We start from the raw sequence: 14216 nt of genomic DNA, 5'->3' as shown, positions 1-14216 counted from the left end.
AAACTTCTAATATATGAGTCACTTATAAACGTTTTTATAAGTGACTTTTTCACGATTAAAATAAAGGCTCAATAATAAATGGTTATATTGCCATGGTTCTCCACCAGATGGCGCCATCTCTCTTATCTATTATAATCTGTGGGCTGAGCTTAACCGCTGTGACTGTGTGGTTCTGACCCAGTTCGTCAGAACCAGGGGAACATCATGGCTGAACCAATGAAAGCATGAATGAAATAAAAGCTGCATTCAGCCATTCACCGCTTCAGCCTGACACAAGGTGGCGCTGCAGAGCCAGAGCTCAGAATGTGGAGCAGCCGCCATCAAGATGACTGGAAACCAGTTTGTTTCCTAGCAACAGGAGATAATAGCAGCTCGTGCAAGACGGGCGATTGGTCTGACTGGTTCTGGTTCAGTTCTAACTTTATAAAATGTCTGTTGTGACTCCAGGACTTCCTGCTGTTCAGTTTTGGACCGGTGGTTCTGATTGGCGCTCTGTCGCGGTTCAGTTTGGTTAAAATGGTTCTGATCCTTCAACCAATGATGGATCAGAAACGTTGGGATGAGTGAACCGGGACGGCTTCTCCAGGGTTCTGTGTGTGGAACTGGGTTTGGGTCAGAGCCGACCCGGTTCAGAGGCAGAACCTGGACCCAGAGGAAATCATGAGCAGCTCAGGAAGAGAAGGATCTAAAAATAAAGCAAAGGAACAGAAATAGGACCAGGAGGAAGAGGAGGAGGAGCATCCTCCTCTTCATCATCCTCTCCCTCCTCCTCCTCGTCTTCCTCCTCCACTTCAAACTGCAGCGCCAACCTGAGCGGAAAGCAGAAGCTGCTGGACCCGCCGACCCGGCAGGCCCGTCAGAAGCTCCGGCTGCTGCAGCGTTCTTCGTCTCCAAGTGAGGAAAGTTTCCAGCAGACGATCCGACAGCGACTCCACGGAAACCAGGTCAGAGTCTGCTGGTTCTGGTTCTGGTTCTGGTTCTCATCTTCATGCTCCTGGAGGTTCTGGCGGTTCAGACGGGATGGGCAGCTGACCTCTCAGCAGTAGTGACGGTTCTGATGGGGTCGGGTTCAACAGGTTAGGTTTCTTTCCTCTGAGTCCCGATGGCAAAAGGAGAGGACGCATTAAACACCAGAACCTGGTTCTGATTAGAACCAGAACCCAGAAGACCAGATTGGACCGAACTGAAGCGAACCAAACTGGACCGGGCCGATCCAGGAGCCAGAACCTCTCTCCACAGACGCTTGATATGAGTGTCTCCGTTAGCGCAAACAGCCTCCCCTAGTGGCTGAGAGTTGGAACAGCAACAGAATGACAGCATCCTGACTCTGTCCTCTCATTGGTTGCAGAAAGGCCAGGGGCGGGACTTCAGGGCACGTCTGCAGTGAGTCCTCTAAGCCAATCAAAATCCAGTCATGTGACCTCAACACAAGGGGGCGCCACCTCTTGACTGACAGAGCATCAAAGAAGCATTGTGAGGGAGGCCCCTCCTCCTGCCGCCCTGGGCAGCTGCCCATGTTGTTGAAATCAGAAACCCCACGGTCGCTCTCTCTCTCCTTCCCTCTCTCGCCCCCAGCATCTGTTCCTGTCAGATCCAGATGTTCCCCAGACATCAGTGACCAGAGCGCTTCTGACCCAGATGTGTCCTGTCTCCTTTTCTCCAGCTGCCGCCTCGTCCTCCATGGCGGGCCTGGAGGCGTTCGCTGACGCCGCCTCCCTGCTGTCTTTGAACTCCAGCGTCTTCTTCAGCGAGACGCCGGCGCCGTGCGTGAGGGACCCGCTTGACGCTCTGGTCGTCAATGTCGGGGGGAGTCGCTACGTCCTGTCCCAGGAGCTGCTGGCGTCCCACCCAGAGACTCGCCTGGGGAAGCTGGTCTGCTGCGGTCGAGACGCTGCGCTGGAGCTCTGCGATGACGCAGACTTCCTCCTGAATGAATTCTTCTTCGACAGAAGCTCCCAAACCTTCCAGTAGGTTTTCCTCTGCACTCAAAACAGCCATCATCATGCAGCATTCCTTTGACCTTTAGCCCAAGTCAGGGTGGGCCGCCGTCCTGCAACTTTTAGATACGTCTCCATTTCAACACACCTGAGTCAAATAATGAGGTCGTTACTCTGGAGACGACCTGCAGGGAGACGACCTCCAGGGAGACGACCTCCAGGGAGACGACCTCCAGGGAGGCGACCTCAGGGAGACGACCTCCAGGGAGACGACCTCCAGGGAGACGACCTCCAGGGAGACGACCTGCAGGCGACCTGCAGGGAGGCGACCTGCAGGGAGACGACCTCCAGGGAGACGACCTCCAGGGAGACGACCTGCAGGGAGACGACCTCCAGGGAGACGACCTGCAGGGAGACGACCTGCAGGGAGACGACCTGCAGGGAGACGACCTGCAGGGAGGCGACCTCCAGGGAGGCGACCTCCAGGGAGACGACCTGCAGGGAGGCGACCTCCAGGGAGGCGACCTCCAGGGAGACGACCTGCAGGGAGGCGACCTGCAGGGAGGCGACCTCCAGGGAGACGACCTGCAGGGAGACGACCTGCAGGGAGACGACCTGCAGGGAGACGACCTGCAGGGAGACGACCTGCAGGGAGACGACCTGCAGGGAGGCGACCTCCAGGGAGACGACCTGCAGGGAGGCGACCTCCAGGGAGACGACCTGCAGGGAGGCGACCTCCAGGGAGACGACCTGCAGGGAGGCGACCTCCAGGGAGACGACCTGCAGGGAGACGACCTGCAGGGAGGCGACCTGCAGGGAGGCGACCTCCAGGGAGACGACCTGCAGGGAGACGACCTCCAGGGAGGCGACCTCCAGGGAGGCGACCTCCAGGGAGACGACCTGCAGGGAGACGACCTGCAGGGAGACGACCTGCAGGGAGACGACCTGCAGGGAGACGACCTGCAGGCGACCTGCAGGGAGACGACCTGCAGGGAGACGACCTCCAGGGAGACGACCTGCAGGGAGACGACCTCCAGGGAGACGACCTGCAGGGAGGCGACCTCCAGGGAGACGACCTGCAGGGAGACGACCTCCAGGGAGACGACCTCCAGGGAGACGACCTGCAGGGAGGCGACCTCCAGGGAGACGACCTGCAGGGAGACGACCTCCAGGGAGACGACCTCCAGGGAGACGACCTGCAGGGAGGCGACCTGCAGGGAGACGACCTGCAGGGAGACGACCTGCAGGGAGACGACCTGCAGGGAGACGACCTGCAGGGAGACGACCTGCAGGGAGACGACCTCCAGGGAGACGACCTGCAGGGAGACGACCTCCAGGGAGACGACCTGCAGGGAGGCGACCTCCAGGGACGACCTGCAGGGAGACGACCTCCAGGGAGACGACCTCCAGGGAGACGACCTGCAGGGAGGCGACCTCCAGGGAGACGACCTGCAGGGAGACGACCTCCAGGGAGACGACCTCCAGGGAGACGACCTGCAGGGAGGCGACCTCCAGGGAGACGACCTGCAGGGAGACGACCTCCAGGGAGACGACCTCCAGGGAGACGACCTGCAGGGAGGCGACCTCCAGGGAGACGACCTGCAGGGAGACGACCTGCAGGGAGGCGACCTCCAGGGAGACGTCCAAGAGCTGCAGGACAGCAGCCCGCCAGGACCAGGACTGGATGCTTAGACTACCTTTCAAAACTGAAAGTCTCCCTTAGGGCTTTATTCCTGTCGTTCTGCCGTCAGATCAGCCTGACAAAGCGCCGCGTGATGACCCAGCTCCTCGGTCTAAACGCCGTGTGCACAATAAAATGTGTGGCGCCATATTTTACATCAAAAATTAAAATGTATTTGGCGTGAAATATAAAAATAATATAAATAAATCTGCTTTGAAAGCTTTGACCTGCTGTGACAATGTGCAGCAGCCAAGTAAACTTTTTCTACCTAAAGCTCACCGAACGTCACTGGACCGGTACCGGTACCAGGCCCTTCTGTGCCCTGAAAGCACCTTTAAATAAAATAGATTATTATTATTGTTACAGATACTTACCTGGTACAACAAGGCCGTTGCCATGGTTACGGCTGCAGACTTCTGACCAGTGTTGAAATAATATTTTAAATTAGCACAATACTGCACAGGATAGTTTGATACATATGAATATACCATAGAAAGCTAAAGTACACTCTATGTTCATATAAATTTAGATAAAGATCCAAACTAAAACAACTGCTGAATCTCTGAACTTATATAAATTCTTAGGAGGATTCTACAGAAAACAGCCTAGAATCTCTTTAGACAGGGAGTCTGTCTGCCAGGCAGTGAACAAATTCCTGAGCATGGTTCAAAAGTTCAATAGGATCTTAAAACTTTTTATAAATAATTTTATCTATATTAGAATTAACTATATTTCTTTAAGCATGTTTTGAATTAGTTACTTCTTAGATCCAAACTTATAGTCATTATTTAGCATTACATTTTGTGCAAGCTTGGTTAAAAATACAAACTACTTTCTTGTGGAATCATTTGAGGCAGAAAACTAAAACAGACAGAGGTCGTAAATTTAGCTCAGGGAGAGTTGCAGGAGACGCCTGGTACGGCAGAGACCCAGTTGGACGATCCATATATCTGCCTTTGGGTTCTTTAGCAGGAGGTAATAAAATCAATGGGAAGGCCCACAAAGGAAAACGCACCTCCTAATGCATATTTTAAATGAAGAGAATACACATTATTATAAAATGGTTTGTTTTAGAGCTGAAGTCCGAATCTCTTTGTGCTGAGTGAGAGTTTCCCAGAAGATGCATCTTTTGTTTGTTTCTGTTTCCCTTTTTACTCAGTTAATTGTTTCTGTTTTGTCATGTCTTGGACTTTTGATGATCTAGGTGAGATGATTATTGCACATTCTTCTTGGATTGATTTTCTCTGGATAAAACTCTGGATATCTGAAGTCTGACGTCATATGATTGCTCTTTTCTCTCTGCACATTTATACAGACACAAGAATTCGGGACAAAGAAGAATTAATTAAAGAGCTAAATCAAGTTATTCCTCTTTTTAGTTCCTAACAGTATTTATACCAAATGACATGAATATGTATTGATGGAGGCGACGGGCGGAGCAGCAAATCATGAAGCAAGTCTGATCGCAGCTCGGCTTCAGACATCTTGAGTCTTTTCTAAATTTGTTTTAGTGAAAACCGCGCAGAGTTTTATGCCCCTGATGTCTGTGGAGAGGAGGAAACATCCAGTCAGGGCTGATCTGGTTTCAGGTCCACCACCTTTCTCATGTTTCCAGAAACGTCAGGCTGTTCAGGCTTTGTTTCATTCATTTCTTTGCTTGGTCCAGGTATGTGATGAACTTCTACCAGACGGGTCACCTTCATGTCATGGAGGAGCTGTGTGAGATCTCCTTCCTCCAGGAGATCGAGTACTGGGGCATCGACGAACTCCGCATCGACTCCTGCTGCCGAGAACGCTACTACCGCCGCAAGGAGCAGAAAGAGTCCCTGGATGTCCAGCAGGAGTTTGAGACTGATGAAGAAGAGGAGGACTTTGTAGGTACGCTCTGTCCAGGCCTGCGTCGGCGTCTCTGGGACATTCTGGAGAGACCGGAATCGTCTCGCGCCGCCCGAACTTTTGGCTCCCTCTCCATCTTCTTCGTGGTGCTGTCAGTCGTCAACATGGTGCTGATCTCTCTGGACCTGGACCAGGACTTCGGCGTGAGCTGGCTCGGCGCCAGCGGGCCGCGGCTGCTCGACGGCGTGGAGTACGTGTGCGTCCTGTGGTTCACAGGTGAGCTGGTGCTGCGCTTCGCCTGCGTCCGGGACAAGTGCCGGTTCAGTCGAAGCATCCCCAACGTGATCGACCTGCTGGCCATCCTGCCCTTCTATGTGACGCTGGCAGTGGAGAGCCTCCATGGCGGCTCCACCGAGCTGGAGAACGTGGGCCGGGTGGTCCAGGTGCTGCGCCTCCTCCGGATCCTGCGCATGCTGAAGCTGGGTCGACACTCCACAGGTAAACGCTTCACTAGAAAGTACACCTCAACTCTTTCTCTCAACCATTAAAGCTTAATAGAACTGATTTGGGTCAGATGTTCTGGGTTTCCTTCTGCAAGGTTTACTGGGACCTTAGCTCATCCCAGTCTTACTGGGTGGAGTTTTAAGGCTTCCTGCTTCACCTGTTCACTCTGACTCGATCTGTTTTCTGTGGTGCTGCAGTCGGGACTTTGCCATGGCCAGTCCAGAGCATGGACTCTGTCAGCGTTTCCCCAGAGAAACAAACTAAACATAATACCTTCCCAGTAGGAAGGAGGTTGTGCAGAGCAGGTTCCCCTGTAGCGGCATTTAATGGCCCCTCTGTGAAGATCGACTTTTTGGAGAATACTGCACCAAGTATCAAGCCTGACTGCTTGATCGCTCAATGCCAACCTACCAGAGTGACTATAAAGGCAGTTATCGTCACGGTTTGCTCTGGGCCGTCAGTCTGGTGCGAGCGCATGCTCAACGTGTGGTGTGTGCGTTCACAGTGGAGCTGGTCCTGGCAGCGCTCTGTGTCTGTTCATCCAATCACAGATTCCCTTCATTTGCCGCCACAAAGAGCAACCAGCGGGTCAACACATTGCCCAGAGCGGCTACATCATTACTAAACATGAGTTCCATGCAGCTTTTCCTCAGCCTGGCTGCTTGTTGTGTCCTAAATATTCCTGAACAAACTGGCTGTTTCCTGTTTTTGAAACCACAGCCGACAAAGAGCAGCGTAATGCGGCGAGGCGTGAGGACCAATCACAGGTCCCCCTGACTCCCCCATTCCCTCCTGATGTGAAGAGAAAGCAGCTGGCAGAGAAAACACGATTCAACGTCTGATATTAGCAGAGACTCCATGAGCTGAAGAAGCTGCTCCGATCACTCATGAATAATGCAGGAAGCAGAGGAAACTGGAGCAGGAACCCAGAATAACCAGAACCAGCACCAGTAACTAAAGTGACGTCAACAACATCTTTACTCAAGAAACAGGATGAATGTCCTGAAGGCAGATCAGAGCAACACAGTCTTTATCTTTATCCTGATCCTGTCCTTTCTGAACAGGATCAGGAAAAGGTTCAGGGCTGAACCAGTTCTTTATCCTCTCTCTCCAAATCCTGGTCTCTGGGAAAGACCATCATTCAGTTCCCCAATGAACTGGTTCTTTTCTCTGAACAGTTCCTGAATGAACTGGTTCCTTTATGTAAACAGTTCCCGAATGAACTGGTTCTTTTCTCTGAACAGTTCCTGAATGAACTGGTTCTTTTCTCTGAACAGTTCCTGAATGAACTGGTTCTTTTATGTAAACAGTTCCTGAATGAACTGGTTCTTTTCTCTGACAGTTCCTGAATGAACTGGTTCCTTTATGTAAACAGTTCCTGAATGAACTGGTTCTTTTCTCTGAACAGTTCCCCAATGAACCGGTTCTTTTCTCTGAACAGTTCCTGAATGAACTGGTTCTTTTCTCTGAACAGTTCCTGAATGAACTGGTTCCTTTATGTAAACAGTTCCTGAATGAACTGGTTCTTTTCTCTGAACAGTTCCTGAATGAACTGGTTCCTTTATGTAAACAGTTCCTAAATGAACTGGTTCTTTTCTCTGAACAGTTCCTGAATGAACTGGTTCTTTTCTCTGAACAGTTCCTGAATGAACTGGTTCTTTTCTCTGAACAGTTCCTGAATGAACTGGTTCCTTTATGTAAACAGTTCCTAAATGAACTGGTTCTTTTCTCTGAACAGTTCCTGAATGAACTGGTTCTTTTCTCTGAACAGTTCCTGAATGAACTGGTTCCTTTATGTAAACAGTTCCTAAATGAACTGGTTCTTTTCTCTGAACAGTTCCTGAATGAACTGGTTCTTTTCTCTGAACAGTTCCTGAATGAACTGGTTCTTTTCTCTGAACAGTTCCTGAATGAACTGGTTCTTTTCTCTGAACAGTTCCTGAATGAACTGGTTCCTTTATGTAAACAGTTCCTGAATGAACTGGTTCTTTTCTCTGAACAGTTCCTGAATGAACTGGTTCTTTTCTCTGAACAGTTCCTGAATGAACTGGTTCCTTCATGTAAACAGTTCCTGAATGAACTGGTTCTTTTCTCTGAACAGTTCCCCAATGAACCGGTTCTTTTCTCTGAACAGTTCCTGAATGAACTGGTTCCTTTATATAAACAGTTCCTGAATGAACTGGTTCTTTTCTCTGAACAGTTCCCCAATGAACCGGTTCTTTTCTCTGAACAGTTCCTGAATGAACTGGTTCCTTCATGTAAACAGTTCCTGAATGAACTGGTTCTTTTCTCTGAACAGTTCCCCAATGAACCGGTTCTTTTCTCTGAACAGTTCCTGAATGAACTGGTTCTTTTCTCTGAACAGTTCCTGAATGAACTGGTTCCTTTATGTAAACAGTTCCTGAATGAACTGGTTCTTTTCTCTGAACAGTTCCTGAATGAACTGGTTCTTTTCTCTGAACAGTTCCTGAATGAACTGGTTCCTTTATGTAAACAGTTCCTGAATGAACTGGTTCTTTTCTCTGAACAGTTCCTGAATGAACTGGTTCCTTTATGTAAACAGTTCCTGAATGAACTGGTTCTTTTCTCTGAACAGTTCCTGAATGAACTGGTTCTTTTCTCTGAACAGTTCCTGAATGTACTGGTTCTTTCTCTGAACAGTTCCTGAATGAACTGGTTCCTTTATGTAAACAGTTCCTGAATGAACTGGTTCTTTTCTTTGAACAGTTCCTGAATGAACTGGTTCTTTTCTCTGAACAGTTCCCCAATGAACCAGTTCTTTTCTCTGAACAGTTCCTGAATGAACTGGTTCTTTTCTCTGAACAGTTCCTGAATGAACTGGTTCCTTTATGTAAACAGTTCCTGAATGAACTGGTTCTTTTCTCTGAACAGTTCCTGAATGAACTGGTTCTTTTCTCTGAACAGTTCCTGAATGAACTGGTTCTTTTCTCTGAACAGTTCCTGAATGAACTGGTTCTTTTCTCTGAACAGTTCCTGAATGAACTGGTTCTTTTCTCTGAACAGTTCCTGAATGAACTGGTTCTTTTCTCTGAACAGTTCCTGAATGAACTGGTTCTTTTCTCTGAACAGTTCCTGAATGAACTGGTCCTTCTCCCCCTGCAGGCCTGCGCTCTCTGGGAATGACCATCGCTCAGTGTTATGAGGAAGTCGGCGTGTTGCTCCTCTTCCTCGGCGTGGGAATCTCCATCTTTGCCGCCCTGGTGTTCGCCCTGGAGCACGACCTCCCGGCTTCCACCTTCACCAGCGTGCCGGCCGCCTGGTGGTGGGCCACCACCTCCATGACCACGGTGGGCTACGGCGACGTGCGTCCCGACTCGGCGGCAGGGAAGACGCTGGCCTTCCTCTGCATCCTGTCTGGCATCCTGATCCTGGCGCTGCCCATCGCCATCATCAACGACCGCTTCTCCGCCTGCTACTTCACCCTGAAGGTCCGGGAGGCCGCGCTGCGCCACGCCGACACACTCCGGAGGCTGACCCGCGGCTCGCTGGGGGGCGGAGCCGACCCCACTGGGGGCAGAGCCAACCTGAGGGACGCCTACGCCCGCAGCGTCCTGGAGATGCTGCGACTGCACCGCCGAGAAAGGGCAAGCACGCGCAGCAGTGGGGGCGACGAGCTGTGGGGCAAATGACGTGCTGGGGTGCAAAACCGGCTGGGGGCGGGGGTTAAATTAGCGAACCTTGTTGCCCTGGTTCCACTCAGAGTTTCATCTAGTCAAACAGGAAGTGACATTCGCTGCAGTCATCATCCTTCTGGCTCCGTACCGGTTCGTCCTGACCCGGCGGCTCCAGAACCGACAGCAGCATGTTTACAGAGGAGACGCCGGGATTCTGGACCGGCCCGGTTTCCCACAGGCTGTTCTGGCCCAGCTCAGAAACAGAACCTGTTTACCCAGAGGTAAACAGATTGTCAGCGGGAGAGCGGGTCCAGATCCCGGTTTTGTTCCCGCTGGTGCCGTGGATTGGATGAGGCGGGAGGAGGAGCAGAATCGGGCCTGGCTCAGAGCGGTTCTGAAATGGAACCAGTTCAGAACCAGAAAGAGTTTCCAGCCAATCAGGAAGGAAAAAGTCCTGCTGAAGGAAACTGGACCTGGTAGAACCGGGTCAGCAGGCGGTTCTGTTCAGTAGGACCAGTCTCTGAACACTTCAGGCGTCGGTTCTGTGCAGGAACCAGGAACAGAACCTGACTGGGTTGCGCCGGAGTCCACGCAGCCGTGTGATGCAGAAATAATGATAAAAGAAACAAACAAAAAGTTAAAGAATAAAAAACTAAAACTGTGTTTGTGCAGATTATTGTTACTGTGTAGAGAACCAGGTGGCATTTTGACCCAATAAACTATGGACCCAAATCAATCTAGTTTGTTCCTTGACAGACAAAACACCAAAGTGGAACCTTTCTATTCTTGTGTTTCTGGTACGACCATAAAGCTGACGCACAGCTACATCTGCTAGCAGCAGTGATGAAGCTGCTGCTCCCGTTCATATGGGCTCTTTGCACCTGCCGCGCTGACGTCACATCCGCATGCGCATATGCGGCTATTTTTTTTCCGCTTTACGGTTAACGTAACCCGACCATGACCGGAAGGAAAGACAAAGTCATATTTCAAAAGCAATTTAAGCAATACCACGAACACTGTTGTGTTCCACGGTGCATAACGTCCTCCAAACATAACGGCCTTTTAAGTTTTCACGGATTTCCGAAACATCCTGAGGTAAAAAGACGGTGGCTTATAAATATTTGCGGAGTCAAATTCAAGCTAACAGCTCATAGCAAAGTTTTCAGCCTTCACTTCCCTCCAGATCAACTTTTTCAACCTAAAACTGCAGGTGGGAGAAGAATGGTAAAGAAAGGAGCCGTCCCTTTGTTATTTCAGTGGAACAACTTCTGAGTTCAGCCTGAAAGAGCCAGTGTTTGGGAACGAGTGAGCAGACCAGAGCCTGACTGACAGCCAGCAGCTGTGATGCACTTATGCTGATCACGATTATTGCTGTGTCCCAGAACCAGCTAGCCTGGACATGGCAATAAATGAAAATGAGAAATTAAAAGAAGAAATAAAAGCTGTAACTAACCAGATTAAAGAACTAAAAATTCAATCTGCCTTTGGATTACAAAGGTTCGCTGGGTCTGACAATGACATACGATTTTACACAAGGTAAGCTAAGCTAACACCGCAAACCTTTTTCTTTTTAAAATTTGGGTTACTCGCCCCACCTCTGGTTTCTTAATTAAATATGTCTGAACTGGAGGAGGCTGTAAACACAAACCCACAAGAAGCATGTGTAGCAAGTATGTAAAAAAAATTGTTTATATTTCATCCCAAATCCATCTTCATTATCTATGTATATTTGTTTTTCTTCGATTTCGAGTTGTAATTTTATTTTGGTAAAGAAGCTTTTATTTTCTTGTTTCCTGTTTATTTTCTTGTTTCCGGTTTTGCATCACATCCGGTGTGTTCGCGCTACTCTCCTCTGTTCGCGCCGAACTGCGCTGGGGAGAGGTGAGTGTACTAGCTGTCATCAGTTTGTTTGTGAAAATATTCAAAATATTTTAAAAAAGTATGTTTGATAACTTAACATATCTTATATATTGGTTTTCTACTGTTTTATGTTGGTGCAGCTCTGTATTGGGTGTTTGATTCCACCGTTTCGACATTTGTTGAGTTTATCAAGCCAACCTGGTTATTCTATTTTTGGTCGTTTAAGGTGTGTGCTGTGTATGGGAAGGTCGGAGCCCAGACCGCTGCACTGATTTATTTTTGTTTCAAACAGAATGAACCTGCTAGACATCCCGAGTCTTCGTCTGCTGGTCCCTTTTATTACACAAGGCAGAGTTCAAGTCGGCTACACATGCACAAGTAGTAAAACGAAATAACACGTAGGCCTTAAGGAACACGGCCTTATATTTATCAAAATAACAAATTTGAACCTGAACATTCAGCTGAACTCAAACTGAAAAAATTTTTTGTGCTGCCCTACTTTTAAGTCATGGGGTTTCTCATGCTTCGGAAGCAAAAAGCCTGAATGTGATCTCCCCCGTTACTTGGTCTCTGTTTGACACTAACGACAACAAACACAATCAAACTATACACTTAAAAATAAATACAATATTGTACTTAGAAAGAATAAGAATGTTTAGATATATAAATAGCACAATTGTATGAGTAAAATGTCCGAGAATATGCATATTAGCATAAGCTAAAGCTAAACATTAGCCACGAAGTTTTAAGAACTTTAAAGTAATACTCACCCTCATATCCATGAATATATGATGAGACGTACATCTGAAAACCTTTTTCTAGTTTGCTTGATGGGGCTTTGGATCCCGCCTTACAAATCCGATGTACGTCATTAATTGTTAGCTTTGGCAAGCCCTGCAAACACCTACTGTAAAATGACATGTTTAATGTACCGGAAAAAACGCGGAAGCTGAGGTGCAAAAGAGCCCATTTCCAAACAATCTGCTGCTGGAAAAGATGCTAACAGGATGCTAAAAGCAGTTAGCATTAGCGAAGCTATGCTAGCCTAAAATAACATCTGAATGCTATACAGGTAGCAGCTAGCGCTAATGTCGGGCGCAGCGGCAGCAGAAAGAAGCGGGTCAGAACACGTAGAACCGGGCAGCTGTTGCAAGAGTTTCCCGTTTAAATGGGAGATTGCAAACGCTTAAGAGAATTCAATTATTTTTTTAACTATTTAGAAATTAGTATATTAACAGCCTGTCCTAATCAATACTAGAAAGGGCAAATTGAATGAAATTAATTTTCAAAAAACGATCAGACACGTCAGCTTACAAGTGCAGGTGGAGACGTTATGTTTAATAAATCAGCTGTTCTAATCGACATTTTGAACCAAACCAAATCTGAAACAGTTTCTGAAATATATCTTTCAATCACAATAAATATCCAACAAAAAGTCTGCAGTTATTTGCTCAAAAATGTATCCATGCACTCACAAAAATAACGATGGGGCCCAAATGATTCATCTGTCTGTGTCCGAAAAATGAAGGGAAATAAGGAAACGTCTCACCAGGTTTATGGTCCTGGCGGTCTCTTTCTCCAGGCCTGGAATGAACTCCAGTCTGTCCAGGTATTGGGGCCGGACATCGGCCCGATTTGACGTCCTCGAATTGGGCGACAATCTTCCAGAGAAGTCCTAGTCCCTCCAGCGTTCGATCAAGCTTCCCCAACAGCCCAGGATCTCTCTCCAGGCAAAACGTTGGAGCTCCACCGGCCCAGCTTCCGGCGTCTCTTTCATAAAGAAAACATGAAAATAACTAAACACGCCCAAGCTGGAACCAATCAGGAACAATCAAGGAACCAATCAGGAAGTAATCAGGAATCAACAGATGAGTTTGGATGTCTGAAGAAGGCGCAGCATGTGCAGCTCCTCTAATCAGTTTCGTGTGCAGAGCTCAGATTTCCTCATGCTGCCTTGTCTTGTTTTGCCTGCTGTGGGTTTAGTGAGTCTGAACGTCTCACAAGAAAAATGTCTAAGACTAAACATAAGAGCGAACATCCTGCTTACTGCGTTAGCATCGAGCTAGCTTCACAGAACAGAAACGCTGTAACGGAAGCCTGTTAGGATTGTCCTGGACGCTGGAACAGCAACAGATCCAGGTTCCCTCAAGGTTCTCTCCAGGTTTCCTCCAGGTTCTCTCCAGGTTTCCTCCAGGTTCTCTCCAGGTTTCCTCCAGGTTCTCTCCAGGTTCTCTCCAGGTTTCCTCCTGGTTCTCTCCAGGTTCTCTCCAGGTTTCCTCCAGCTTCTCTCCTGGTTCCCTCCAGGTTCTCTCCAGGTTCCCTCCAGGTTCTCTCCTGGTTCCCTCCAGGTTCCCTCCTGGTTCCCTCCAGGTTTCCTCCAGGTTCCCTCCAGGTTCCCTACTGGTTCCCTCCAGGTTCTCTCCTGGTTCCCTCCAGGTTCTCTGGTTCCCTCCAGGTTCTCTCCTGGTTCCCTCCAGGTTCTCTCCTGGTTCCCTCCAGGTTCCCTCCTGTTTCCCTCCAGGTTCTCTCCTGGTTCCCTCCAGGTTCCCTCCAGGTTCTCCCTGGTTCCCTCCAGGTTCTCTCCAGGTTTCCTCCAGGTTCCCTCCAGGTTCTCTCCTGGTTCCCTCCAGGTTCTCTCCTGGTTCCCTCCAGGTTCTCTCCTGGTTCCCTCCAGGTTCTCTCCTGGTTCCCTCCAGGTTCCCTCCTGTTCCCTCCAGGTTCTCTCCTGGTTCCCTCCAGGTTCCCTCCAGGTTCTCCCTGGTT

General features: G+C 49.0%; 1 protein-coding gene across 1 annotated transcript; it reads left to right on the top strand.

Moving 5' to 3' along the window:
- Positions 1 to 824: 824 nt before the first annotated feature.
- On the top strand, positions 825 to 9616 carry LOC129351048 (potassium voltage-gated channel subfamily V member 1-like). Its single transcript, XM_055019817.1, has 4 exons — positions 825 to 944; positions 1664 to 1967; positions 5285 to 5952; positions 9082 to 9616. Exons 2-4 carry the CDS (start codon positions 1681 to 1683, stop codon positions 9606 to 9608), a joined length of 1482 nt encoding a protein of 493 aa, XP_054875792.1. The 5' UTR covers positions 825 to 944; positions 1664 to 1680; the 3' UTR covers positions 9609 to 9616.
- The last annotated feature ends 4600 nt before the right edge of the window (positions 9617 to 14216 follow it).

The sequence above is a fragment of the Poeciliopsis prolifica genome, unplaced genomic scaffold (assembly GCF_027474105.1).
Source record: "Poeciliopsis prolifica strain line A6 unplaced genomic scaffold, Auburn_PproV2 SCAFFOLD063, whole genome shotgun sequence".
Taxonomy (NCBI): Eukaryota; Metazoa; Chordata; class Actinopteri; order Cyprinodontiformes; family Poeciliidae; genus Poeciliopsis; species Poeciliopsis prolifica.
The sequence above is the reverse complement of the archived record's forward strand: the minus strand, read 5'-3'. Positions and strand labels throughout refer to the sequence as shown.